The following is a 25,648-nucleotide window of genomic DNA, read 5'->3' as shown; positions in this document are numbered from 1 at the left end:
GCATCACATCTGCTGGTATTAGATGGTGGACTGTCCTTCGCGAAGTAGGCGAGCTATCCCGGCATGATGAACAAATTACAAATCCCCGTCCCAACTACTGCTGGGAAGGAAATGGCCAACCACCCTGGATTAATGAACCCTTGCCAAGAAACCACTTTGGCAGCACCAAATCGGATAACATCACAATGTTTTTCAGTGGACAACATAAATAGTGTGCCCATGAGTCATCGATGAGGGACAATGCATTCACAAGTTGATTAAATCACTAAAATTCGTTTCATAAATTTCACGACTTGGAGTCGGTGGCCATTCAGGTCCATGTTTTGGAGTGACTGCCAGACACATGTTTGTGGAATTTCATGCCATGAGCCGTGAGTCAGACTCAGCTACATGATCGTTTCAAATCGGAACACGATGTGGCATCAATCTTTGAAGGACTATGGCTCTACCGGAGAATTCTAAGGATAATTGTGATTGTGGTTTCGGTGGTCTTTCTCCAGAATGGCGACCAATTTCCAGAATGTCGACTACATGGTGGAATTATTCCCAGGACCCAGGCTCCTTTCCTATTATTCATCACCTGACAAATTAGGATCCCAAACAATATGCCCCTTGAATTGAACAAAATTTGACAAATGAACATGTCCATTGTATAATTCATTTTTATTGGCAAACTCTCGGCGAGGAAATGATTCTGATACTTATGGGTAGCTTGGTGGAGGCGGTGGCGGTGTTGCCCATTGTCCTGCCGGTGGCTTATATAATCCCAATGTTATAGCCTCACAGGCTCTCCCACAATGAGGACATCAGTCGTCGGCTGGTAGAGGTGGTGGTGGATTCATGGCATGAGCAGTTGTCCTCTCTGTACGTCTCTCTCCACCGTTGTTCTTAACGATTGGAAGACCTTAACACCATTTTTCAAAAAAAAATTGTATACACTGTCGAGGCTCATATGAGAGGTAACACACAGAACATACACCAAGGGGAGCAGGAGACAAGAGGGGTGGGAGAGGGAAGGAAAAAACAGTGTGGAACAGAGACATGTCTGCCATGATAGATCGCCATTTTGAATGCGATTGAGCATCTGCTTCCAGTTTCCATGTATCAATGTTAATGGAGCAGACCTTCATGGTGGCTTTGAGGTTATCTTTGAACGTCCACTGTTTGGTACATTGTACTCATGGCATTGGCACAGATGAAAACTAGAAGGGTACTCGGTAGAGCACGTACCTCCACCATGTAATACCTGATCCACGAGAACATATCGGGCCCAATAAATTTTTGAAATATCATGCTATGCAGGACTACATCGTTTTTGGTCCGATCTCTCAATGGTGAAGAATCACTTAAAAAAATTATCAGATCCGAATTCGGATGTTCACCAACATCTAATCAGTTCGTCCTTGTCACACACCCAACGTCACACACCCTGATTGCAGACTATGGGGTTGCACGTATACCGTACATCGACTGTAACTTAGTCCGTGTGGACAGTGCAGCTATTTGGTCACATCCACAAGGCTGAATTATATTAATCCAGTGAATGAATCCACAGCGCAGATACATCGGTGGTCTCTCAATCTTTTACCTCCTCCTTTCTGGTCTTGTACCCTCTGCTCTTTCCATGCTTTGTCCCCTCCCCTTCACCCCAACCCCAGGTTTTTGCAGGGTGCACACGGTCCACCATCAACCCCTTTCTGGTGAAACTCCCAAAATCTAGAATCACTGCTCCTCTCCACTCATTCGTTCCTCGTTTTTCCCCACCTGTGGGACCAACTTCCACATTTCTCTTCAACTTCGTTCTTCCCTCTAGGTCTTCAAGCCAGCTGTTTGCCTCCATCTTAGATAACCTCCTTCAAAAACCATGATCATTACTACCCCCCTGAACTCTCCACCCCCCCAACCAAAATCTCCAATTTTCCCTTCCTGAGAGTTTGCTTTTCTGTCCATCTTGTCCACCCCGTGCGTCCTCCTTTGTGAGAGGAGAAATCTTGGTGACTTGCTTCACGCTCAACATTTAAAAAGGATTCAACAGGACAAACAACTATTGGTTGGCAATCATTGCATAGGCTTTATGGGCCTAACAACCACCTCTTACATTTTGGAAGGGAAATCATGTTGTTGTGGTTTTGGAACTACAGGGAGAGAGAAACACACACACACACACACACACACACACACACACACACACACACACACACACACACACACACACACACACACACACACACACACACAATAATCCTAGTTAACTTATAGGATTCTTTCTAACAGTAAAGTATACTGCACTGTATTCATGTGGGCAGATATGCGTTGTGAGTGTGTCGTTGAAAACCCAATATGTGTCCTTTTCTTACTCTACACACTTTCCTACATCCATTTCCCACATTGCGCACCACATCCACTCCCACCGATAAACGCAGCGTGAACACCCAGCCCACCGTTTCCAACCCTTGGGCAAACGTTGCATGAAACTGCTTTAGACCGGTTTGGTGGGAACATAGGACCGGAACATAGGACTGGAACTTTGTGCCTGTTGGCTCGATCCATCACGCGGAGGAGACAGCGTGCCAAAAGCTTGGGAGCCAATAGCAGGGTAGGACCCGAGTTCGGAGTGCCAACGCACCTATCAGGTACTAGGAGCGGATCAATTCGCAGGTACAACTCTTCCTACGGACAAAGGGGGCGGGGGAAGACAAATTCCCCATATTAGGCGAAGATGGTCGAGGCGAGTGGAGCTTGAGACCGTCGAGAGTTGATTGGGACAACACTGAACAACTTCGAGTCAGCTTCGAGCTTCTTGCGGCTTCTTGTCTCAGGTTCACACAGTGCATACTCTTGTGCGTTCGGTTTCCTGCCTGCCTTTCTTTATTCACTTTTCCGTCTTGTTCTCTTTCTTTTCTTCCACCATCTTTGATGGTTTTATTCACCTTCCTCTCGTCCTCACGCCTATATTCCTTTCACACATCCAACGCCTCTCGTCCTTTCACAACTTTGCATCGAGCTCTGCTCGTCACGCTGTGCCGTTCGATAACATCATCGGTCCACTTTGCCTCGTACCTGCTGCGTTTTCCCTCCAAAACCGACATCAGGTTCGTGCTGCGGATGGTCCATCACAGAGCGCATGGAATGGGCAGCGCGTTGGCGAGAGCGGAGAGTTCGGACACCAGACAATTAGCCAGAACCATTGGGTGGCGCAGGCTCAATCAGGCATGACCCCATCTTTTTTCATTCACTGCTATTTCTCTTACCCTCTTTCCCCATCTATCTTTCCCAGGATGCATGTGCCGCCATGTCATTGTAAAGCTGCTCAGTAGCTGATAAGGTTCCGAGGGCGTGAATGTCGATTAGGGGATAAGTGGGATTGCATACTTGTTGTGAATAATTGTAATCTTCTCTTTCGTACATATTTGCCTGTGGAATTACCTGCTTTGTGAATGTGTGCCCTCTTGTTAATATGTTTGAATCCAGCTCATGTCTTCTGGTCCATTGTGATGGCGGCATAAGACAGTTGCAGGTGTTTTGCCAAGTATAATTGGACTTAAGGCTAAGTAAAATATTGTTGCGGGCCGGGGGTCGGGTGAGAAGACCACTAGGTGAGAGAAGCTATCTCGGCTCCCACCAGACTCCCCGGAATTATAGGCCGTCGCACATGAATAATTCCGTGACACAGCGGGTCGCTTAACCGACTGTGGACGCCAATAACTCAACTGCGTGACCTAGGGTCCTCCCATCTATGGGTTAATCGGGTTACCTAATTAATCAAGTGGTTTAATTACCGGGGAACAAACCCTCGGTACGCCTTGTCTGAACCGGATCACTACCGGATCGGATGGAGCCAAGCGACACTGCCAAGCACGTACCGGAAAAAAGGAATGGATCGTTGGGAACAAAGTCCCGGCTAAACTAGGATTCGGACCATACTGGATCAATGAAAGAAACCACAAAGACGAGCAGGGAACATTCCTAATAATAATTTATTAACAATGGGCAAGGAATGGTATGTAGTACGATAAGATTTATTAGGCTGTGTTGTGCAGAGATAGGGGAGAGAGGTGTGGTGCAGCAAATAAACAAGCAACTTACAAAAGGGGACACAGAGCAGACTTAACGCGAGAATAATAACAACAATAATAATAACAATAACTATCTTATGCAGTCTTACTTAAGCAGACAGGTGCCAGGACACACACACACACACACACACACACACACACACACACACACACACACACACACACACACACACACACAACCTGATGAAGATGGAGTACTGGAACAAGAAAGGAAAGGAGTTGAGGCTACGATCTCGGTACCTTTGTGCTTGAAAGCACGATGCGCCACCAATACATTTCAGGGGGGATGCATTTCCGTGGTGCGGTACTCGGCAGCTCGCGCTTCATATCTGCCTTCAACAGTGCGTGTGGAGACCGTGTTCATGAAGGAGGGGATTGAGTGGAGAAGGGGCAGAGTTCAGGGTGCGTGGACTGATTGGTAGGCAGGACCAGGTTGGCGGGGTTGGGGGGCAACGTCGTGTGGGCGGAAACGAGGCGGAGTCCAGGCAGCAGGAGGCGGGTCATGCCGAGAGACGAGGGCAAGGCCAGAGTGAGCGAGCGAAAGAAAAAGAGAGAGATGGAGGGACTGCTCTGACCTTTATAGGACTTGCAACATGGGGGGAGGGGTCACCCCGAAGCGAAACATCATCACCTGAATTGGGTGCTCCGATCGGCTCCGACCCCTCACGTGGCCCACTAACTTTGGCCGGAAACCGCCTCACTTCGTTTCCGGCAAGGCCATCTCAGACAGCGAACATATTCCGCTCCGACCCCACCACATGAACCGAATCGCCCACACTAAAATTGTCACGCGAATCATTCTGCAAAAATCCCCGGGCCGTGCCCTGGCGACCGGCCGAGGGTCCCGCATGCCCACTCGGACGTTCGACCAGGGCTGATCAACGCACCCCCTCCTCCTTTTGTTTTAAAAAACCCAGACGAGAAACTAATAATTTATTTTACTTGGCCTAATAAGCACTATAAACTATTACGTAACTGTTGGTCTCGTTCGGCCAACTAATTATGATTGGTTGCCTGATCGCCTGCACAGTACTCGCTCATTTCTGGCCTACTTTGTTTGGTAATACAACATTGGGCGTGGGATCCAGCACGAAGTTCTGGGGTGAATAACGATTGTGGTCTTTTGAAGACGCGCCGTTCTCTTGGAGTTATCCGGAGGCGACGGCCTTCACACTGGTGTCTGAATGGTAATGGTGGCCATCACAACATGTTAGAATGGTGCATCATGGAACACCTCCACCTCCTCTTCCCCTCCCCCCTCCCCCCTCCCCCTCCCCCCCCCCACACACACACACACACACAAAACATGGTTACCAGATTAAACTTAGTTGTTTTAATAAATTTTATTTTGTAAGAGATTAACAAATAGGAAAATGAAAGTTATTAATTTATTTATTTAACATGATTCTGCATCTAATTCAACGTTTGTCCGCACACCTCATAAGGCAAACAGTCAAACTTGTGATTTATTTCACCTCAATCCTCCCTTTTGGGCGAGTTTTATTCTGTAAAAAATGTCATTCACAACGAGTCGTCATCCATTATGAGTCACAATATAAATCTGCCTCGTAGATTCCATCAGATGTGTCGTCTGCATCATTGGAAATTTCTACCTGACTTTTCGTGTCTTCGTCGTCAGCTTCACAGATCTCCACGCCACGATGCACAGACAGCAGCTTTCTGTTGAACATCAAAACAACAATCTCATTTTTGTGGGATAGGAAAGTAATGCCACCAAAATGAGAAAGAAAACGTTTTTCATTTGATTCGTTTTCGGGTTTATAAAATGTCTTGGAATAGGTTTCCTGATTACAATAGGTCACGTGACGTCCACATCATTGCACAGGAGTTTACAAAAACGAACTCTGATGGTGAATGTCATTCACTTCTCAACATCAAGAGAGGAATGCTATATGTATGTACTGTACTACACGAGCTTCACCGAGTGAAGGGGCATTCGCCTCCCCTCGGGGAACTGCATTAGGAACACCAGGGAGTCGTCCGATTACAAGGAGTACACCACCAGCTGGTAGGATGGCCTCGAGCCTAGAGCTCCACGCAGTCGCCTCTGAGCCATCTAGCCTGGATTTGAATCTCAGTCCAGATACAAACTGCCATCCTGGAGAAGAAGAAGAAGAAGAAGAAGAAGAAGAAGAAGAAGAAGAAGAAGAAGAAGAAGAAGAAGAAGAAGAAGAAGAAGAAGAAGAAGAAGAAGAAGAAGAAGAAGAAGAAGAAGAAGAAGAAGAAGAAGAAGAAGAAGAAGAAGAAGAAGAAGAAGAAGAAGAAGAAGAAGAAGAAGAAGAAGAAGAAGAAGAAGAAGAAGAAGAAGAAGAAGAAGAAGAAGAAGAAGAAGAAGAAGAAGAAGAAGAAGAAGAAGAAGAAGAAGAAGAAGAAGAAGAAGAAGAAGAAGAAGAAGAAGAAGAAGAAGAAGAAGAAGAAGAAGAAGAAGAAGAAGAAGAAGAAGAAGAAGAAGAAGAAGAAGAAGAAGAAGAAGAAGAAGAAGTAGAGTCCCATGATTTGTTGAGGTGTGGGGGAGGAGATCAATGAAGTTGACATAATTACACAACCGCACTCGTGCAAAAATGCCAAGAGTGATGTTCATGCTTGCCATTGTCGACGTCATTCATGCGAGATGTGAGAAAGTGACTCATGACATCACATGACAAGACAGCAGGATGGAACTCTCTCCCTGCTTGGTGAACGTGAACATGACAAGTACTTTTAAATGCAAAGTACGTCATGTTACCAACACTAGGGTGCGGTTTACTTTTCTGAAGGAAGGGCAAGCTCAGCTTGGTGAGCTGCTTGTAAAAGTGACTTCTTTAGGGGAATAAAGGTTGAATGAAGCCTGTGGCTATCCTTCAAGGGTCATCCGGACTATCCTTCAAGGGTCATCCGGACTAACCTTCAAGAGTCATCTGGACTAACCTTCAAGGGTCATCTGGACTAACCTTCAAGAGTCATCTGGACTAACCTTCAAGGGTCATCTGGACTAACCTTCAAGGGTCATCTGGACTAACCTTCAAGAGTCACTTGGACTATCCTTCAAGGGTCATCTGGACTAACCTTCAAGGGTCATCTGGACTAACCTTCAAGAGTCATCTGGACTAACCTTCAAGAGTCACTTGGGCTATCCTTCAAGAGTCATCTGGACTAACCTTCAAGAGTCACTTGGGCTATCCTTCAAGGGTCATCTGGACTAACCTTCAAGAGTCATCTGGACTAACCTTCAAGAGTCACTTGAGCTATCCTTCAAGGGTCATCTGGACTATCCTTCAAGAGTCATCTGGACTAACCTTCAAGAGTCACTTGGGCTATCCTTCAAGAGTCATCTGGACTAACCTTCAAGAGTCACTTGGGCTATCCTTCAAGAGTCATCTGGACTAACCTTCAAGAGTCACTTGGGCTATCCTTCAAGGGTCATCTGGACTAACCTTCAAGAGTCATCTGGACTAACCTTCAAGAGTCATCTGGACTAACCTTCAAGAGTCACTTGAGCTATCCTTCAAGGGTCATCTGGACTATCCTTCAAGGGTCATCTAGACTATCCTTCAAGGGTCATCTGGACTAACCTTCAAGAGTCATCTGGACATCATTCAAGGGTCACCTGGGCTATCCTTCAAGGGTCATCTGGGCTATCATTCAAGGGTCACTTGGGCTATCCTTCAAGGGTCATCTGGGCTATCATTCAAGGGTCATCTGGACTATCCTTCAAGGGTTACTTGGGCTATCCTTCAAGGGTCATCTGGGCTCTCATTCAAAGGTCACCTGGGCTATCCTTCAAGGGTCATCTGGACTAACCTTCAAGGGTCATCTGGACATCCTTCAAGGGTCACTTGGGCTATCCTTCAAGCGTCATCTAGGCTATCATTCAAGGGTCATCTGGACTATCCTTCAAGGGTCACCTGGGCTATCGTTCAAGGGTCATCTGGGCTATCATTCAAGGGTCACTTGGGCTATCCTTAAAGGGTCATCTGGGCTATCATTCAAGGGTCATCTGGACTATCCTTCAAGGGTCACCTGGGCTATCCTTCAAGGGTCATCTGGGCTATCATTCAAGGGTCACTTGGGCTATCCTTCAAGGGTCATCTGGGCTATCATTCAAGAGTCATCTGGACTATCCTTCAAGGGTTACTTGGGCTATCCTTCAAGGGTCATCTGGGCTCTCATTCAACGGTCATCTGGGCTATCCTTCAAGGGTCATCTGGGCTATCATTCAAGGGTCACTTGGGCTATCCTTCAAGGATCATCTGGACTATCCTTCAAGAGTCATCTGGGCTATCCTTCAAGGGTTATGAATAAGATAAGTATCCTTCAAGTGCCTCTCAGGCATATCATCCCAAAGCCAAAGAAAGGCTTTTGGGAAAAGTCAGACCACCTCAAGACCCACCCAGAGCTCAAAAACTCTGACACAACTACACCGAGATATTGTCCATCATCTTGTGGTCTACAATGTACTCATAAGCACCTCAAATTAGCCAATTTTATAATAAGATAAAATAAATTATATCAAAGTGTCATTAAACCTCCTGTATTATTTTACTTTATGCAAAATTCACTCTTCTTTATCAGAAGTGTACCCGAAACGATCGTACTGTGCTGGGCTGCATGAAGCTGCAGGTTGAAGCTGCAGGTTAACTATTGAGGTCAATGATAGCTTATCAAAGGGTTATAAGTGGTTGAACGGGTCTTACATAGCAGCGTCTTCCTCATCGATAGATCCAATCGGGTGAAACAGAGCACAAAGCAGAAGTACTCCAACAACAGCCACAACAAGCTGAAAAAAATGGCGAGGAAGTAAATTGAGAAAAATACATTTGAGAAAAGGAACTAGGCAAGGTGAAAGATTGGAAAGAAAAGGGAGCAGAGCGTAGTTATTTATGGAGGATGGGGGAGGAAATTGCGGGGTCGAGTGGAGAAAAGGGGAAAGAAGATGTGCATGAGCTATAAGCCAGGGAGGGGATGGGATGGGATGGGAATACGAGGAAGGAGGGGAAAAAACACTCCATTTTTGCTTAATAGGATGTAAACAATGTCATATTGTGCCATGATCGGGGCACTTAATCTGATATAATTAATGAGCAAAGCTGAAACCCTATTTATGGCTACCAACAACTTTTCCCTTCACCAAAAGCCTAATCTGAGATTTGTAAAAACTTGTTGGAAGGTTGAAGAGCATATTCAAGACAATTACAAGGTATGTGGTGGACATCCTAAAAATAATTGTGAATTTTCAGCAGGACTTAAGAGGTGGGAAGAAACTTAGCATGAAGTCGATAAAAATTGTTGAAATGGTGAAGCTTTCAGCTTTCTTTTGGTGGACATGAATCTTTTGCATGTTCCGTGTTGTGCTGTAGTTATCTGATTCTCGAGAAATGTTACAACCAAAATATAATGAAATAAACCAATTTATTACACACACAATCAAAGTGGTTAACTTGAGCAGGAAGTATTCAAGGTCAAGCAAAATGCTTAATTAAATAAACCTGAACACTGAACCAAGCATCCCTATTATTAAACATGTAATTTTACTGGTGAGGATAACATAAATAAGTAGAAGGGCACTCGGTGGAGCGCATACCTCTGCTACGTAATGCCTGATACACGAGAACATATCGGGCCCAATACATTTTTGAAATATCATGCTATGTATCATTTTTGCCTCTATTCACCCTACCTTTAAGAATGAAATAATTCTCGTATCTAAATTCAGATACGGATCCTCATCAAAATGGAATCACTTCTTCCTTGTCACACACCCAACATGTCCACCAAGATTCATCCAAATCCGTCCACAACTTTTTGAGATATCGTGCTATATATTGTTTTTGGTCCGATCTCTCAATGGTGAAGAATCACTTTAAAAATTCTAGTCGTCAGATCCGGATCTTCACCAAAATCGAATCAATTCTTCCTTGTCGTGCACGGAACCAGTCCACAAAATTTCATCTGTCCACAACTTTTTGAGATATCCTGTACACAAACAAATAGAGAGACAGAGAGACAGGAATTGGTGAAAACATAACCTCCTTTACCTCCGGTGGTGGAGGTAACTAGAAGGGCACTCGGTAGAGCGCATACCTCCGCCATGTTATGCCTGATCCACAAGAATGTATCGGGCCGAAAAGATTTTTGAAATATCATGCTATACAGTGGTATATCGTTTTTGGCCCGATCTGTCGATGGTGAAGAATCACTTTAAAAATTAAATAATTCTCGTATCCGGATCCGGATCCGGATCTTCCTCAAGATCGAAGCAATTCTTCCTTGTCACACACCCAACCTGTCCACCAAGGTTCATCCGAATCCGTCCACAACTTTTTAAGATACCCTGCCACACAGAGACAGACAACCAGACAAACAAACAGACAGAGAGGGGTGAAAACATAACCCCCTTCACCTTCGATGGCGGAAGTAAACATACCTACAAGCAACTGAGAAGTAAACTTGGCTGTCCAACATGATAAAGGTTCTCATTTATAATCCCATTCAATTGTCATTCAACAAAGATCAGGATGAGCCCCAAACATTTTGTTGAAAGCTGTCATTTACACCGAAGAAGTTCTGACTTTTGAGGACTAATTCATGTTGTCTGCAGCCAGTGGCTGCTTGCTGACTGCATCATTGTTGGGAGTGTGGCTGGACGTGTTGAATCTGCCTGTAATCCTTCCGAGGTTGGCAAAATGAGTGCCAGCTTGCTGGTATCCTGTGTCGGAGTGGCGACCCATCCAGGATTGTGCCCGATAGCCAAGGAGACTGCTTAGACAGCACCAACGCTTTTACACAGTGTGGTCCCAATGGATGGATGGGTTGGATGTTCTACTGATGCAGTGCCCCCTGCAGGTAAGGACAGGAAGTTGTTCAGGGTGTCAGCGATAACTTGCCTAAACTTCTGGAAGGACACCATGGGATCTTAAACGTCCACCAACTAAAGCTGGCAGACGGGACGCCCAGTTTAAAGTCCATCTGCCTGAAAGACACCAGGATGACAGTTTATAGCTGAGCCAAGACTCAAAAGCAGGCTAGCCAGCTCAGAGGCAAGGGTGCATACCTCTTGGCCATCCCACCATCCCTTTGAAAGATTAATTTAGAGCACTCAAATCAAGTTGGCCAGAGATGTGGGATAGCCGAGTTTACTTCTCAGGGGCACATACACTGATACACATACTATTCCTCTGACTGCCAACCAACGCCCTTCCTGTGATGACAAGTGTACTCCGTTTGCTGTATATTTTGTGTTATTCATGATTTATTCTCACTATATAATGGCGGTAGTTTTGATGGTAAGATGACAATTATTTTTCATATTTTGGGTTCTTCAAACGCAAGACAAGGGTTAGAGTTAGAGTTCGAGTTAGAGTTAGTGATAGCCCACATTAATATGCAAACTCCCTGATTTGAGATGCCAAATAACCCATCACCAATTATTTAATTTGAGCCTTAATAGAAATACAAATGTAATGTTAATAATAAGAATAATACTCGAATATTAATGTGTGATCGTAGAAAAAAAAAAGAGAGATTATATCGGTAATCATTGTTGTTATTTAACCGGCATGTTTAGGATTCATGCTGAATGGACAGTAAATTTACCATGAGGAGGTGCCCGACAGCCAGCAAAGCAAGAACTTCTTCTTTGTGGGACGCGACATAATTCAGCAACGTGAAGACACATTTCTGTCGAAAGAAAATAAAAACTGGTATATTTATTATGCACAAAAGCCAAAGGTGTAATCATCTATGTATAATTCCAGCAATCTCTGTGTGTCTGTGTGTCTGTCTGTCTGTCTGCGACCGACCGCCGTTTCTTGACGACCGCCGGTCCGATCTCATTGAAACTTGCCAGGAATATTGCCGGGGACCCGTGGATGTGCCTTTTCAAGGTTTGATATCAATCGGACGAGCGGTTCCCAAGTTACGGCCATTTATCTGTCGACCAATGACAAGACACGGTGATATGACGTCACGAATGACGTCACAATTAATGTTTATTTATTTATTATTTTTTATTATTATTATTTTTTTGCACGATAGACGGTCCGATCTGATTGAAACTTGCCAGGAATATTGCCGGGGCCCCGCGGATGTGCTTTTCAAGGTTTGATATTAATCGGACGAGCAGTTCCCAAGTTACGGCCATTTATCTGTCGACCAATGACAGGACACGGTGCTATGACGTCACGAATGACATCACAATTAATGTTTATTTATTTATTTATTTTTATTTCTTTTGCACGATTGAAACTTGCCAGGAATATTGCTGGGGACCCGCGGATGTGCCTTTTCGAGGTTTGAGAGAGAGAGAGAGAGAGAGAGAGAGAGAGAGAGAGAGAGAGAGAGAGAGAGAGAGAGAGAGAGAGAGAGAGAGAGAGAGAGAGAGAGAGAGAGAGAGAGAGAGAGAGAGAGAGTGAGAGTGAGAGGGAGAGAGAGAGAGAGAGAGAGAGTGAGAGTGAGAGAGAGAGAGAGAGAGAGAGAGAGAGAGAGAGAGAGAGAGAGAGAGAGAGAGGCTGCACATACTGGCACTCACCTACGGGCACGCACCTACGGGCCCGTACTAGTAAATACAATATACATAATAATAATAATAATAATAATAATAATAATAAGCAAATGAAATAATTGGGTTGGCAGGATGGCCTAGACCTAGAGGTACGTACACTCACCTATAAGCAAGTTGATCCTAGATTTGAATCCTGACCCAATTATAAACCATCATCCCAGTGTTTCATTAGCAGGGGTGATTCATCAATGTGTGTGCCATCCCAGACGTTAAACTGGGCGCCCCGTGTGACGTAATTCGTTGGTGGACATGAAAGATCCCACCGTGTCCTTCGTGAAGAGTATGCGTCCTATCACCGGCACCATGAACAAACTACAAATTCCTGCCCTGACTATGTAGTCGAGCATCAGGCCGAGCCAGGTGGTTCATGTGAAAGACTTGGACCAAAAACTTCCTCCGGCCACCCCCACGAGAATGTCGGAAAAATTGTGGCCATTAAAGAAGTACAAGAAGAAGAAGAAGAAAGTGGTGAATTATTAAAAATGCGCAAGCACCGAGAGCAAAAAACCTACTCATAGAAAAACACTTACTCATGTTTCAATTCAAAATGCATTCCTTTTGGTGTTGTTTGTTTTATCTAAAAAAAGAATAAAGTGGAAGCAAAAATTTAAACATCAGCAAAGAAATGTTTTATTCAAAATCATCATTATCCAGACTTAATGGCGAAAGAGTGTGAGTCTGGGAGTCTATGAGGTTGGCGGTTCGATTCCAAAACTGACTGAGTCATACCAAAGACTTAAACACTGGAAGTGTTGCTTCCTTGCTTGACACTCAGCACTTAGAGGATAGAGCAGAGATTAACCCAATGGGTTGCCATCCAATGAGAAAAAGGGTAGGGGGAAGGGTGGAGTTGGGACGCACGACTGTCGAGGGGAGAAAAAACAAACGAGGAAAAATAGTGCCACCAGCACCAACAGTGCTCTGGGCAGCTCGGCCAGTTTCCTAAGGTCAGCGGCTGTGTTATCTAAAACATCTGTGTGTGCGATCTGTGCACAGCTCTTGCACGACCCTTAGCACCCTATATAAAAAATAAATAATACTACTAATAATAACTAACCCACCTTATCACGTGTAATGAAGCACCAGGAAGAAACCAGCACCTCCATAACGAGCATCGATAAAAGACCAAGCAACAGCTGGAATAGGGAGAACGGAAAAGGTGAAGATTGCAGGCACAGCAGAAATAAATTGACATTTGCTGTGGATGAAATTAGACAAAAGAGGTCAAAAAAATATATTTTCAGCAAAAAGCATCCAGCAATGAATATTACTTATAATTTATTGGTTCGGTTAATTTCAAGGTTGTCGAAACATAATAACGCAATCATGTGATGTTTTTCGGTTTGAAATACGCTTGTACAGCAGGCTGAAACCTGTCCAACAGCAAGAAACTGTGGACAGTGGACAACCAGACAAAATTTGGGGTGATCACTTTGGTGTACCCATCTGAGCCTAGTTCCTGCTGCAGAGAACCCAGATTCAAACTCCATTTACCGTATTGATTTCTAGCTCGTCTCCTCATGCCATTACAGTTCACATGAATGTACATCGACGTATCTCCCAAAGTCATTTTCTTGCACGTTACAATCTCTTCCATTAATTAGACCTTGATAAATAAATAATAAAATGTCTTTGTTTGCCGTAGTTGACTGATCAGCGATGCTGGACTGAAAACACATGACTTCACCACAACCGAAGGACAAACAATAAAATTTATTAAAATAGCATTTTCAAAATACGGAATTTGGAGCATCGGGGAGGGAGGAGGCCAACATTGTTTGATAATTGCATATGTGATAAATATATGGCGACTAAGTGGTTCATGACAACTCAAATATTAAAAATAGTTCATATTTTAAAATCTAGAAATAATCAAGTTCACAACAAACAATGAAATGCCAGATACATATGATGATAAGGGCAAAATATTACTTTCCATCAATGTTCAACTTATTGATTGGTGGTTTGGTTGTGAGGAAGAACCAATGGGTTTAAGTGTGGACAGTGTGCAATAAATAATAATTACTGTATGTAAGCATTCCGAGCTTCAAGCGCTGTCTCACCAGGATAAGAATGCTGGGTGATTCCATCTGAGCTCCACTGCAGCCAAGAACAGACAAACTTACCGCCATTACACCACCAACCGTACTACCCATTGTCACTTGGGTGTAAAAAAACAAAAAAAAAAAACAAGAAAAGACCAAAACATGAGTTTGGTGGAATGCAAAATATCACAAAAACGCTTCAACAAGTTTTTGTTTCATGGAAAAAAAAAACATTTCTTTGGAAAATAAAACTGATTTGTTTTTCTTTCATAATATGTTGGATGTTACCCTAATCATGTTCACACATCACACATCGGTCTATATTCACTCAACTACATGATGATGTCCTCTTTCAACTCACGTTTGGTGCATTGGCATACTCGCCATGCTTGCCAAGTTGGCAACAAAGTCAAGAAATAATTTGAATTTGTTCAGGCAATTGCTTTCCTAGTCTTCCCAAAAGATGCAGTGGGGCAGGAGGATCATTAACATCGATCAACGACCAGTGCTGGCAGATGGGTCCTCTGGCTTTACATCCTTTTGATGGACGGTGCACACAATGATGCCTCTCACCCTGCATGTGAAACACCAGGATGGCAGCTTATAGTTGGGTCAAGATTTTAACCCAGAAAAGACAGCTCAAAGGCGAATGCGCACACGTGTGAGCTATCATGCCAATCCACACTAACCACATTCGATCTAATAGAATGCTGAATCGACATTCAAGCACACGGCTTGCCTTTCCGATCTAACAGCTTCACCAATCAACGTGTATCTGTTCAGACCGACTGTCAGATCTGCACAAATAGGTTGTTGATGACATTAATCGAGTCAACGACCAATCTGTGCGTACAAATCATCAACGTGCACAAGTCAAGTAAAAAGTGAAGGACACGTTTTGTTACAAATCCCTACTCTTGCCAGATTTTCATTTCCCAACAAAGCAACCTATAAATATATAGACCAGAAAAGGGAAGTGGTGAAGTGAGATAGCTGACCACTTAAAAAAAAAAAAAACTTGGTATTGTCAAAAAATTTCATCAGATATGATTTTAAACACAAAAACAATTTACTGCCATTTCAGCAGCAAATTGTGATGACGTTTATTCCTTCCAGACAATCAGTTGGTCAGTGGACTGTCATTATAAACCTCTCCCTTACATTAGAAACTTTTTCATTAACATTAGAAATATCTCCCTGAAATTAGAAATCCCCCCCCCCGTCATGTAAACAAATACCCCCCCCCCCAACATGAGGAATCTTTCCTTGAGATTAGAAACCTCCATGACACTAGAAACCCCTCCCTGACATGAGGAATCTCTCCCTGACATTAGATATCCCTCCCCAACATTAGAACCTCTCCCTGACATGAGGAATCTCTCCCTGGCATTAGAAACCTTCCCTGACATTAAAACCCTCCCTGACATGAGGAATCTCTCCCTGATATTAGAACCCCTCCCTGACATTAGAAATCCTCCCTGATATTAGAACCCCTCCCTGACTTTAGAAACCCTTCCCTGACTTTAAAAACTTCTCCCTGACGTGAGAAATCCCCCCCTGACACGAGAAATCCCTCCCTAACATGAGAAATCCCTCCCTAACTTTACAAACCCCTCCCTGACATTATAAATGCCCCCCTTCATGTAAACCAATTGTGACCCTGACATGAGGGGGGGGGAACAAAGTACAAAGGGAAGGGTGTTTATAATCACTGCAATGAACGCAGCGATTTGTCGCGATGATGAACAGGTATTCGATATGAGTGAGGAAAGTGAAAAAAAAACTTTATCGTGAAGAAATCGTTGCGGCCTATTTCAAATTAAGGCATGGTTGAGCAGGCCAAAAAACATGGCGGCTTCAGATCCCAGCGAGATTACCCAGGAAACACCTTAAGACCACAAAGAGAGCGGTGGCTGAGGATGGTGCCCGATAAAAGAATATACCATCAGAGATGGGGAATCCCCCGCCATTGAATGAAAAAGGTGATACATATTCCAGATAATGAGGGAGGTGAATTGGAAACAAGACACCATTTGGTCATCATCTCGAAAAAGTTCCCCAGGGGTGAGGAACGTAGTAACCAAAAATAATTGAAATCAGATAAGCGGTTTTCCATTTATTACAAAAAACATTTTTTTCAAGATGGCCGCCCCAGTCGGCCATCTTGAATCCGGCCACGCCCAAAATCAATAGGGTTCTTCCTTTTCAGGTGGTACATGTGTGACCCAAATTTCAAATCGATATGGCGAACAGTTTATGAGTTATCGCACTCACAGCTATAAATGTTGACGCACGGACGGACGGACGGACAGCCGGACGACCTGGATGACAACAATATCCCCCTTCCGCCTCGCGGCGGGGGATAATAAAATTAAATAAGGCCGTTAATTATCTTTAAAATGGATGTTTTAATTAATTCAAACACACAATTTTCAGTCATGCACTTCCTTAGAGTTGTTTTATTAATGATGCATGCAAAGTTTCAGGCTGCTTGGTTTAATGGTTTTAGAGTTATGCAGGAGACACACTGATACACACACACACACACACACACACACACACACACACACACACACACACACACACACACACACACACACACACACACACACACACACACGTTGACATTTATATTTCTCTATATCTGTGTTAGATCACAGACAAAATTATCAACTATAATTACCGTGAGGACTGACCCTTTAAAACAATGTTAATACAAATTTCAAGGCTGATCAATAGCTCGAGTTACCATGTAAACAGATTCTTCATTTCATAATGAAGAATCATTATGAAAATGAAATGCCCAGGAAGGATAAATGAATCAAGCAGAAGCGTTTTCCTTTTTTTAAAAAAAAACCCAACAAACTCAAATGGATTCACTCGGTCCTTGAAATAAAATATTGGACGAACTTAGGTCCGACATAGCATCATCGCCCTTGAGTTGTTTAGTCTGCATTTCATTCCCAGTGAAATAATACCCAGCTACAAATTGTCACCCTGATGCTTCACACATATGTAGGGTGATGCATCGGAATAGTCCCTAGGTCGAGCTGGCTAGTCTGTTGGCCCTCACCTGTGGATGATCAATGGCTCACGCTGCCTTTCAAGGAATCTCTATCTACACAAACCGTTGCAAAAAGAGTCGGTCATCGTCGACCAGTATCACATCCAATACACTACAACGACAAGGAACAACAACAGGGAACTTTGATGCAAGAATAGGCCATTCCGCCCACCATGGTTGCGCCACAACAACACCAGTTACCATCATACATCCAAGTTAACATCACTGTTCTGGAATTCTACTGGAAAGGCAATGGCAAACTGTTCAATATTTTCCTTGCTCAGGAAGCAGTTTCGACAGCAGCTACCTTCTTCAGAGTATTTGCCTTAGGCCCCAAGTCTATTGATCCAATTTATACATTTTCACAGACCACATGCCCGAAAGAAGCATTGACCATGAGTGATTAATGGGAGGAATAAAACCCCCCAGGTTTGAGTACAGTTATTTCACACTTCCTTTTGAAAAACAGAAGGCAATTGTGTTCATGTTGGGTGGTTTGCCATCCCTCTCCCAGGAGTACTTAGGACAGGAATTTGGAATTTGTTTAGTGTGCTGGCGATAGCTCGTCTACTCTTTGCAAAGGACACTGGTGGCATCTTTACCAGCCCCAAACTAATGCCGGTGGACGGGATGCCCAGTTTAACATCCATCCGAAGGACGGCACACACATTGATGAATCACCATACCTGTGAAACACCAGGATGACAGTTTATAGCTGGGTCAAGATTTGAACCCAGGCTAGATAGCTGAGAGTGAGCATGCATACCTCTAGACCACCTTACTAGCCAAAGCAGATTAGACCTTCTGGGATACAACATGTATTTTTAACGTTTCTCTTTAGAGTACCATTTGGTATTTCACTTCACGTGACCTTTGAAAATAAAATAATTCCTTAGATTCATAAATGCTTGCTGGGAAATTACTGACCGACAGACGAGGCAGAGTAGTCAAAGAGTTCTGCAACGGCGAGATCAAATCGAGTCCATAGTGGTGACACCAAGGCGGCTGCACCAAAGACCTGCAGGGGCAAATGGAATGGTAAGGTCCAGTAAGCTGCCATAAATGTATCTTCCAAGAACTCAAATAGGATTTTTGAACTTACCCAGAAAAGCATGAGGCAAAAAATCATCAGTGGTTTCAAAGTGCCGTATCCGAAATGCTCTCGTGCCATGTCACAGACGGAGACCGAGAGTCAGACACAGAACGGGCGGAACTTGGAAGTACCATCTGGTGTGGAGACTGCAAGAATTAGAGACTTATAAAACATGAACAGATGCTGACCCAACAGTAAGTTGTAGCCACAAACCAAATGTGTCTTTTTCATACCCACACGCAGGTGGCTGGTATATTTTGAATTGTTTCTTTTTTTTTCTGCAATAATTACAGCCAATAATTTGTTTGCTTGGTTGAGTCGGAAAGTTTCCACAACCTAACATTTTGATAATCAATTCATTTGATATTTCTCCAAATAATGAACCTCCCATCAGGAATCATAAAATGGACGTACCAAACTAAGTAAAAATTGAGAAGCTCAGAAAGAAAGTCTCAGGAACTGTAAGCTTGCTATCTGTTGAACACAAGTCAAGCTAGGCCATGAACCTTCTTGATAATTCGTCATGAAACCCGAGTCAACATGCCAGCTAACTTTAGATATGGGCTTGCTACTACTTTAAGCAGCTTGATTCCCCGTTGGTATATAGTTCAGTTGTGAAGATTATTGAACCGTTAGAAAACCTCCTCCATGGACTTGCTCTTCGAACTCCAAGTTGATATTCTACACACCGTAACCATCCCTCGTCACACTTCTCTTCAATCTCAAGTAAGTTGAAATGGAATTTTTTTTGGGGGGGGGGGAGGAGAGAGAGTGAGGGATAGCCCAGGTTTCAGAACACTGGAAAGGAGAGGCCCTATGTTTGAGTGCACTGTAGACAGAGAGAACCAATTGGTTTGAGTGCACTGTTAGAGAGAGAGAGAGAGAGAGAGAGAGAGAGAGAGAGAGAGAGAGAGAGAGAGAGAGAGATAGAGAGAGAGAGAGAGAGAGAGAGAGAGAGAGAGAGAGAGAGAGAGAGAGAGAGAGAGAGAGAGAGAGAGAGAGAGAGAGAGAGAGACAGAGACAGAGAGAGAGAGAGAGAGAGAGAGAGAGAGAGAGAGAGACAGAGAGAGACAGAGAGAGAGAGAGAGAGAGAGAGAGAGAGAGAGAGAGAGAGAGAGAGAGAGAGAGAGAGAGAGATAGAGAGAGAGAGAGAGAGAGATAGAGATAGAGATAGAGATAGAGATAGAGATAGAGATAGAGAGAGAGAGAGAGAGAGAGAGAGAGAGAGAGAGAGAGAGAGAGAGAGAGAGAGAGAGAGAGAGAGAGGCAGAAAGAGAGCGAGAGAGAGAGAGAGAGAGAGAGAGAGAGAGAGAGAGAGAGAGAGAGAGAGAGAGAGAGAGAGAGAGAGAGAGAGAGAGAGAGAGAGAGAGAGAGAGAGAGAGAGAGAGAGAGAGAGAGAGAGAGAGAGAGAGAGAGAGAGAGAGAGAGATTGGGGAGAGAGAGAGAGAGAGAGAGAGAGAGAGAGAGAGAGAGAGAGAGAGAGAGAGAGAGAGAGAGAGAGAGAGAGAGAGATTGGGGAGAGGGAGAGAGGGAGAGAGAGAGAGAGAGAGAGAGAGAGAGAGAGAGAGAGAGAGAGAGAGAGAGAGAGAGAGAGAGAGAGAGAGAGAGAGAGAGAGAGAGAGAGAGAGAGAGAGAGAGAGAGAGAGAGAGAGAGAGAGAGAGAGAGAGAGAGAGAGAGAGAGAGAGAGAGAGAGAGAGAGAGAGAGAGAGAGAGAGAGAGAGAGAGAGAGAGGCGGGAGAGAGAGAGAGAGAGAGAGAGAGAGAGAGAGAGAGAGAGAGAGAGAGAGAGAGAGAGAGAGAGAGAGAGAGAGAGAGAGATTGGGGAGAGAGAGAGAGAGAGATTGGAGAGATTGGGGAGAGAGAGAGAGAGAGAGAGAGAGAGAGAGAGAGAGAGAGAGAGAGAGAGAGAGAGAGAGAGAGAGAGAGAGAGAGAGAGAGAGAGAGAGAGAGAGAGAGAGAGAGAGAGAGAGAGCCTTGGTTTGATGAAGACAGCAGGAGAGAAAGAAGGGAATAGGAATCAGATTAAAGGGGTGAAATAGTATAAATCTTGAAATTTTACACAAAACCAAAGCAAAATTGAGTTAGTGAAGTGCAAGCTGATTGCAGGTGAACAAATGATATCCCCATTGGCACAGACTCATCACAATGACATGAACGAGGATCAAATGAGGCAACAAACCTGCCGGACTACTACAGCTGCTCATTAAGAACCAATGAATGGGCTTGCAATGGAGATGAGTGAACGAGAAAACGAGAACAATGAAAGAATGGTCATGGACAACAACGTTGCGGCACGGCGTCGGAGCCATGACCTCTTTGACCGAGTCACCATCAACGTGTCGGGCCTCCGGTTTGAAACTCAGCGGCGTACACTAACACGCTTCCCTGACACACTATTGGGAGATGCCTCACGCCTCCAGCTGTACTTCGATGCTCATCGTAATGAGTACTTCTTTGACCGAAATCGCCCTTGTTTTGACTCCATCTTGTACTACTACCAGTCAGGTGGACGACTCATTCGCCCAGACAGTGTTTCGATTGATGTTTTTGCTGATGAAATACGATTTTTTGACTTGGGTGAAGAGGCAATGGAGAAGTTCCGTGCATATGAAGGATTCACCAAAGAACAGCCTGAGCTGCTGCCCGAAAGTGTGTGCCATCGACGAATTTGGCTCCTATTTGAGCACCCTGCTAGCTCTCCAGGAGCACATGCAATCGCTGTAATTTCCATTTCGGTCATTGTCCTCTCTATCGTTGTATTTTGCATCGAAACCCTCCCGACTTTCCAGGTGAATGAGGTTGGAATGGACCACGAGATCAATGGCACTTTGACTGCAGAGGAAGCCCGTGTCGCAGTCTTTTCCTCAGTGCTGTTTTCACTGGAGACTGCTTGTATCTGCTGGTTCTCATTCGAGTTCATAGCACGTCTCGTCTCCTGTCCAGACAAGGTATTATTCTTCAAGGATGCCATGAACGTCATGGATCTTGCTGCCATTTTGCCATATTTTGTGTCTGGAGGCCTCACTCTCTGGGCCACCCAGGACAGCGCACACCACGCTTCGGCCCTAGCAATCACTCGGGTCATTCGACTCGTTCGAGTGTTTCGGGTATTCAAGTTGTCCAGGCATTCTAAGGGTTTACAAATCCTGGGTAGAACGTTTCGTGCAAGTGTGAAAGAACTGGGACTTCTCATGTTCTTCCTTTTCATTGGCATCACCATCTTCTCCAGCGCTGTGTACTTTGCTGAAGTTGAAAAACACAGCAAGATATTTTCCAGCATACCAGCATCATTTTGGTGGGCTGTGGTAACAATGACAACTGTGGGATATGGTGACATGTGTCCAGAGTCGGTGTTAGGCAAACTTGTGGGCTCACTTTGTGCTCTTGCTGGTGTACTCACCATCTCGCTCCCAGTTCCTGTCATCGTTGCCAACTTCAGTTACTTCTACCACCAGGGACGGCTAACTCAACAGGAGGAAGAGGTGTTCAGCTACAAAAGTCCTGAACGTCACAATTCGCCACAAACTTCTCTTATGGCTGGTAGCCTCACGGAGTTTGAAGCGATAGAAGACGTCTTTGGGGAAGAGAGGGCATCTGGAGAACTTGCTTCCAAGGCATATTCCAACAGTCATTACTCCACTGCCCGTTGTGCTGAGAACACAGGTTGTGATTTTAGTGAAAGTCGTGTGTAATACACGCGCTACATGGTACGAGCCCTGAAATACTTTCCACGTTTACTCTGTTATCACAGAAATGTCTTAGCAAACATTGAATGAAAAATGTAGTCTCCGTCTTAATTGTTATTCCCGAGGGGTGGTGTGGGGGTTGTGTGGGGGTGGGATGGGGGGAAGGGGGTCATAAACTTCTGTTCTTACATTTTTCTTGCATGGCCGTTTCCTGTTCGAAAATAACTATGAGGACATATTTATTGCTGAGCATGGGTTGATGAACATACCAACCTGCATGGTGCTTATAATTCAACAAATTATGTTGTCGCACCCTCACTTTTCATCTTGCTGCCTCAAAGTTCCTTAAAAGCAAATCTTGTTAATTTTTCGTTTCTTTTCAAGATTGAGGCAAATGGAAGAGCGAAGTGAGAGAGGGCGAAAAGGCAACAAATTGGTAATGGAGCAGTGGAGCCACAGGGGTTGTGCAAAAAATAAAGGAATGAACGAACACGAAAAGAGGAAAGAAAGGAAGGCAGAAAACACAGTAACCTGCAAGGAAGAGGGTTGGGTAAGGTAAGATGAGGCTAAGGGGGAAGAAAGAATTGTGGGTAAGGATGGGGATGACATTTGATTATTGTGCGATACCTGCTTCAAGCCTTGGAGGGAAAGGTTGGTGAGAACAGGCTCAGGAAGGTAATTCTACAAACTGGCTAAAATAATTAAAAAAAAATTGAGATGTGTGAAATTACAGGATTTGGGGAATTTAACCAGGAGGTGGTTAATGAAAGAACGCATGCATCCTAGAGGAGCTTGGAAGGATTGGAGGGTTAAGAGAGCATAGTGAGTGAGGCCGGAAGTGAAGCGGTAAGGAAAAAAAACTAGAAGGGTACTTGGAAGAGCGTATACCTCTGCCACGCAATATCTGATCCAGAAGAATATATCAGACGCATGAAATTTTCAAATTCGTGCAGCATATCATTATTAGTTCCATCTCTCAACGGTGATGAAGAATCACTTTAAAAATTAAAAAATTCTCCAATCCAGATTGGTATTTAGATCTTCATTAAAATCGAACCAATTCGTCCTCGTCACACACCCAACCTGTCAACCAAGTTTCATCTGAATCCGTCCACAACTTTTTGAGATATTGTGCTCTATATTGTTTTTGGCCCTATCTCTCAATGGTGAAGAATCAATTAAAAAATTCTAGTAGTCGGATCCGGATTTGGATTTTCACCAAAATCTAATCAGTTCATCCTTGTCACACATCCAACCCTCCCACCAAATTTCATCAGAATCCATTCGCATCGAAGCCAGAACACTGGGGAAAATCACAGAACCGTCGGACAACATCCATAAATGAAAATATAAATAAAATAAAATAAAAAGAAAATAAATAAGTGAACAATCAAATGCAGGTGAGCGATACAACACAATGGGGAAGCACGGTTCTCATACCCCGCTAGGAATTGACAAGCTCATTCCAACCACTGACTCTGGCTGTTATTAAAGATTGGCACCTTCCGGGCAACGTAGAAAGCTGAAATTTTGTGTTCCGATCGACATCGGAGCCGATGCGCCAGAAAAAAAATCACAGAATCGTCGGACACCATCTGTAAATGAAAATATAAATAAATGAATATAAATAAATGGGAAAAATGCAGGTGTATGGCCCAAAACGATGGCGAAGCATGGCAATTTTGTGTGCTGACAGACATCGAAGCCCATACCACCGAGAAAAATCACAGAACCATTGGAAAGTGTCTGGAAATGAAAATGTAAATAAATGAAAGTAAATAAATGAAAATATAAATAAATGAAAGTAAATAAATGAAAAACATAAATGCATGTGAGCGACCTGAGACAATGGGAAAGCACGGTAATTTTGCGTGCCGACGAACATCAAAGCCGATACACCAGGAAAAAAAATCAAAACCATCGGAAATGATCTGTAAATGAAAATATAAATAAATGAAAAAAATTAATGAAAATATAAATGAATGAAAAAAAATGAAATGCAGATGAGTGACCCGAGACAATGGGGAAGCATGGTTCGTTATTGCTTGCATTGTGTAAGTGTTACTCCAATAGTATAATACACACTTCATTATGACTTTATGGGCATGTCTTGGACTATTGTGAGTATCTCGTTCAAGCAACATTCTGAATGCCTTCGTATCCATACTTCATACCATAAACGCACATCACGTTACTGAGCCATTTCCATTTCATATAAAGCTCCCTGGCTTAGAGCAGGCTCTATCCATTGTGTTTTTTAAAAACTTTCATTGGGGGAGAATTGTATGTGAAATGGCAACTGGAATCATATGTCGAGTTAGGTGGAGCAAGATGCCCTCACCCACAATAACCTCCTCGATCTTGGTTACATGCTTAATATCCTGAAAATCCACACCAGAGGGTTCTCTGTCTAACATTTTTAGATATAGCGGGAAATGTTAAATGGAAAATGTTTAGCACAGTATACTGAATAGGATGAATGAAGATGTCCAGTACATAGTGATATATCTACAGGCATCTTGCCCTCACCTTTCTCAATGTTCTGTCCTGGATTGGACTCAAACTCAAGGACTTTTGCATTCCCTGGAGGTCAGAGATGAAATTTTATTCGTCAAGTTGTAACATTCACAGGATGTCACCGATGGCGTCAAGTTGTTGGGTTTCCCCAGATCAGGTTGCAGAGGCTCAGGGCAAAATCTAAAAGAAGATTTCAAAGAAGGTTTCATCGACTGCTCTATCTTCAGGTCCAACAATATATGTATGATAAACATATTAATAGCTTTAGTACAATCTGAAGACATTTTATACAAAGGAAGCTTGGCCCAAGTGTTTGAAGAACCGGCTGGCCAGGCCTGACATTCATTTTCTATAAAGGATGACAGAAGGGAGAGTTATACACACGATGATCCATTTGGTTCATCATGACCATGTATTGTTAAATTGAACACGATTCACTTAAAACAGATCAATTTACTTGTCTAGTTACTGTATATGTTCTCTGTACTCACCCCATCTATATAATTTACTAAATCTCACTGATTAAGTTATTCTAACATATACAACCCTTTCTATCACCGACTTACATATATAATCCCCAGTCAGTGAATGTAAACAGGGTGCCAGC

The 25,648-nt window shown here is 43.7% G+C and overlaps 2 protein-coding genes across 6 annotated transcripts; one reads left to right on the top strand and one right to left on the bottom strand.

Annotated features, from left to right (window-relative positions):
- Window positions 1-5,404: 5,404 nt before the first annotated feature.
- LOC147009743 (uncharacterized) lies at window positions 5,405-19,618 on the bottom strand. 5 transcript variants are annotated; one of them, XR_015052632.1, is made up of 9 exons: window positions 19,253-19,386; window positions 18,848-18,972; window positions 18,673-18,763; window positions 14,700-14,797; window positions 13,698-13,772; window positions 11,670-11,753; window positions 8,771-8,853; window positions 6,019-6,195; window positions 5,560-5,756 (listed from the first exon to the last, which is right to left on the bottom strand). XR_015052632.1 is itself a non-coding variant. In XM_085860869.1 (8 exons), exons 2-8 carry the CDS (start codon window positions 18,914-18,916, stop codon window positions 5,618-5,620), a joined length of 639 nt encoding a protein of 212 aa, XP_085716995.1. In that variant the 5' UTR covers window positions 18,917-18,972; window positions 19,480-19,618; the 3' UTR covers window positions 5,405-5,617. The 5 variants fall into 5 exon arrangements, 4 of the variants coding, with proteins under 4 accessions (XP_085716995.1, XP_085716992.1, XP_085716993.1 ...); XM_085860869.1 differs by lacking the exons at window positions 6,019-6,195; window positions 19,253-19,386 and adding an exon at window positions 19,480-19,618 and having other exon boundaries at window positions 5,405-5,756; XM_085860866.1 differs by lacking the exon at window positions 6,019-6,195 and having other exon boundaries at window positions 5,405-5,756.
- LOC147009742 (potassium voltage-gated channel subfamily A member 1-like) lies at window positions 19,434-22,657 on the top strand. The gene is made up of 2 exons (XM_085860814.1): window positions 19,434-19,564; window positions 20,974-22,657. Exon 2 carries the CDS (start codon window positions 21,052-21,054, stop codon window positions 22,528-22,530), a length of 1,479 nt encoding a protein of 492 aa, XP_085716940.1. The 5' UTR covers window positions 19,434-19,564; window positions 20,974-21,051; the 3' UTR covers window positions 22,531-22,657.
- The last annotated feature ends 2,991 nt before the right edge of the window (window positions 22,658-25,648 follow it).

Source organism: Eptatretus burgeri, chromosome 17 (assembly GCF_056783735.1).
Source record: "Eptatretus burgeri isolate ZD-2024b chromosome 17, Ebu_testis_v1, whole genome shotgun sequence".
Classification (NCBI taxonomy): Eukaryota; Metazoa; Chordata; class Myxini; order Myxiniformes; family Myxinidae; genus Eptatretus; species Eptatretus burgeri.
The sequence above is the reverse complement of the archived record's forward strand: the minus strand, read 5'-3'. Positions and strand labels throughout refer to the sequence as shown.

What these genes read in the sequence shown, in the direction of transcription:
- LOC147009743 (XM_085860869.1), bottom strand. Translation starts at nt 18,916, where the DNA reads ATGGCACGAGAGCATTTCGGATACGGCACTTTGAAACCACTGATGATT. An exon ending in CTACTCTGCCTCGTCTGTCG is followed by an intron (nt 14,798 to 18,672) that starts GTCAGTAATTTC and finishes TTTACACCCAAG; the next exon opens with TGACAATGGGTAGTACGGTT. An exon ending in CACCCAGCATTCTTATCCTG is followed by an intron (nt 13,773 to 14,699) that starts GTGAGACAGCGC and finishes TCCCTATTCCAG; the next exon opens with CTGTTGCTTGGTCTTTTATC.
- LOC147009742 (XM_085860814.1), top strand. Translation starts at nt 21,052, where the DNA reads ATGAATGGGCTTGCAATGGAGATGAGTGAACGAGAAAACGAGAACAAT.